The sequence below is a fragment of the Penaeus chinensis genome, chromosome 19, assembly GCF_019202785.1.
Source record: "Penaeus chinensis breed Huanghai No. 1 chromosome 19, ASM1920278v2, whole genome shotgun sequence".
Classification (NCBI taxonomy): domain Eukaryota; kingdom Metazoa; phylum Arthropoda; class Malacostraca; order Decapoda; family Penaeidae; genus Penaeus; species Penaeus chinensis.
Window position 1 is genome coordinate 23,161,531 of NC_061837.1, and position 2,500 is coordinate 23,164,030.

A 2,500-nucleotide genomic window follows, 5' to 3' on the forward strand; every position below is an offset into this window, starting at 1 on the left:
GTCGCCGTCGCCGTCCCCGTCGCCTCCCACCGGTATCGGCACATGCAAACAAAGCGGCATTGTTAGCGCGTCAGCTTCGTCTCAACACATGCCAACTGTGTGTCTTGTGGCGCGGCCCGGCGGAATCCCCGCTCCCTTCCCATTCGGATGATTTGTCGATATGCGTGCGGGCGTGTGTGTGCGAAATGGTGATAAATACATACATACATGAACGCACACGTACGCCTACACTCAAACACGCACACACACACATGAACCCAGACATACGCCTACACACAAACACACACACATACATGAACTCAGACATACGCCTACACTCAAACACGCACACACACACATACAAACACGATCATACACAGACACACATATACAAACACGATCATACATACACACACACATACAAACACGATCATACACGCACACACAGACACCATACACCTAATTGTCTATTCCTACTGAACACATCACTAAAACTTAACCCAGCGGACCACCGAAGACACATGAATAGCTTCAAACTCAGGCATACTCCTACACCCATTTCCTAAAACACAGCATACTCAGAGCATGATGAGAGATGATGAGCGGGGAGGCCCCTGATGAATGCTGAAGATGTATAGAGAAGCTGTTAAAAATGAATGGATGGAGATTGATGGTGCAAACAGGCTCCTGATGAAGACAGATGGCAGCCTCTTTATCCTTTGAGGGGAAAGGCGAAGGAAATTCATTGGATGAATGATTATGAATGAAAAAAAAATGAACTTTAATTCAAAGCGAGTCTATTGGTCATATTTAGAGTGTGAAAGTATGCGATTGCGTAGGAAAAGTTATACCTTTGACTTATTTTCTGGTTATTACTGCGTAATGCTACGTTATTCCCGATGATGTGTGGCTGCCGCGCACACACAGGCTGGACCTCATGCATTCCGGCACGCACACGCACAGCGCTCGTGTGTATGTGTGGGTATGTGTGGTAACACAATTTCATCTCTCCATTTGCCTATATTTGTCAGTTATACACATACATACAGACACACGCACACAAGCACACACGAAAGAACACAAACACACACACACATACACACACACAAACAAACACACACACACACACACACACATATATATATATATATGCAAGGTAGTTTAACACAGGTATTCCCACTCCGTCTTGATGAATATCCTAGTTGGCAACTTCCGAGCTAAGCCCCACCTCTTTGCCTTTAATTATTATGAATATCAAATGTCTTTCCGTTTCATTTTTTGGTTTCGTTTTTAGTTATTTTGCTACAATAAAAAAACAAAACTGAAAAAAAAAATACCTGAAACTATTGCACATATTGAAGAGGGGGCGTAGCTAATGACGTCATCACGTTTAAGCAACGAGAGTTCGCTGTGATATATCAGATATAACTATATACACAATAATTCGTATCATTTACTCGATAATGTTATAATTACCAAAATTAAAACCAAAACTCCCCTTTCTTATTTATGATAACGAAGAGTTCCTTACTGTTAACACCCGTCAGGATAGTGTTGTGTTCCTTGCATATATGTGTATGTATATATGCATATATTCGTAAACACATATATGTTTACAGATACATATATGGTGTGTATGTATGTATATATGTGTGTGTGTGTGTGTGTGTGTGTGTGTGTGTGTGTGTGTGTGAATGCATTTATATGAATAACTGGGCACAAAATGTAATAATATGAATAATATAAATTCATAATAACGCAGTTTACTAAGCGGCGTTCATTCGCCAAATATATGATTCATATATCGATCGGCACATATCCGAAGGGAACAGCGTATGTCTACAAAGTAAAAAAAAAAAAAAAAAAAAAAAAAAAAAAAAAAAAAAAAAGGAATGTGTGTTTATTGCGGCCACAGAATTCCCCCTCATACCACTTAGCGATTAACTCCCTCTAATGACATAGGTAACTGTTGTTTGGATCGAATCCCCCCGCGGTCAGGTATCGACTGCGGATCCGACACGGTTTCGAGACTTCGAGATCAACTTCTGAGCTTACTGTTTCGTAATATATTGGCCGTTTCTCATCGACTTACGTTTCTCCTTTGTGGGAAGGCTTGTGTTGCATGCTGGTATTGTATGCCGATGGAATCGCGTTATCATTATGGCGATAATCTGTAACAGAAGCTGGCAATATGTTTTGTTCTTTTATCATGACGTCACACTATACGCAGAGATAAGTTAAGATATCAAAAAGACTCGTCAAATGGCACTTTAAAGTTGCCAAATTGCCCTTCTCTTTGCTATCGTACACGGCAATTGATGTAATCTTGGTGATCGGCGGTTATGAGAAGTAGGTAATAATAGTGTAATGTTTACTACCATGAAATAAGCGGTCTTGGTTTTCTCGCAATGCTGTGGTTAGGCACCGTAAATACGCAGGGACATATGACATTGGGATTATATATACATTATATATACATGTGTGTATATATAAATCAGCGAATGAAATGATAATGAATAAA

At 40.2% G+C, this 2,500-nt stretch overlaps 1 protein-coding gene across 1 annotated transcript in view; it reads right to left on the reverse strand.

Moving 5' to 3' along the window:
* The window catches only part of LOC125034964 (neural-cadherin-like), a 32,807-nt gene that overhangs the window by 29,302 nt on the left and 1,005 nt on the right, over nucleotides 1-2,500 (reverse strand). Inside the window, exon 3 of the mRNA XM_047627011.1 lies at nucleotides 2,072-2,199. Within this exon, the coding sequence (XP_047482967.1) occupies nucleotides 2,072-2,199 (128 nt within the window). The remainder of the gene's footprint in view (nucleotides 1-2,071; nucleotides 2,200-2,500) is intronic.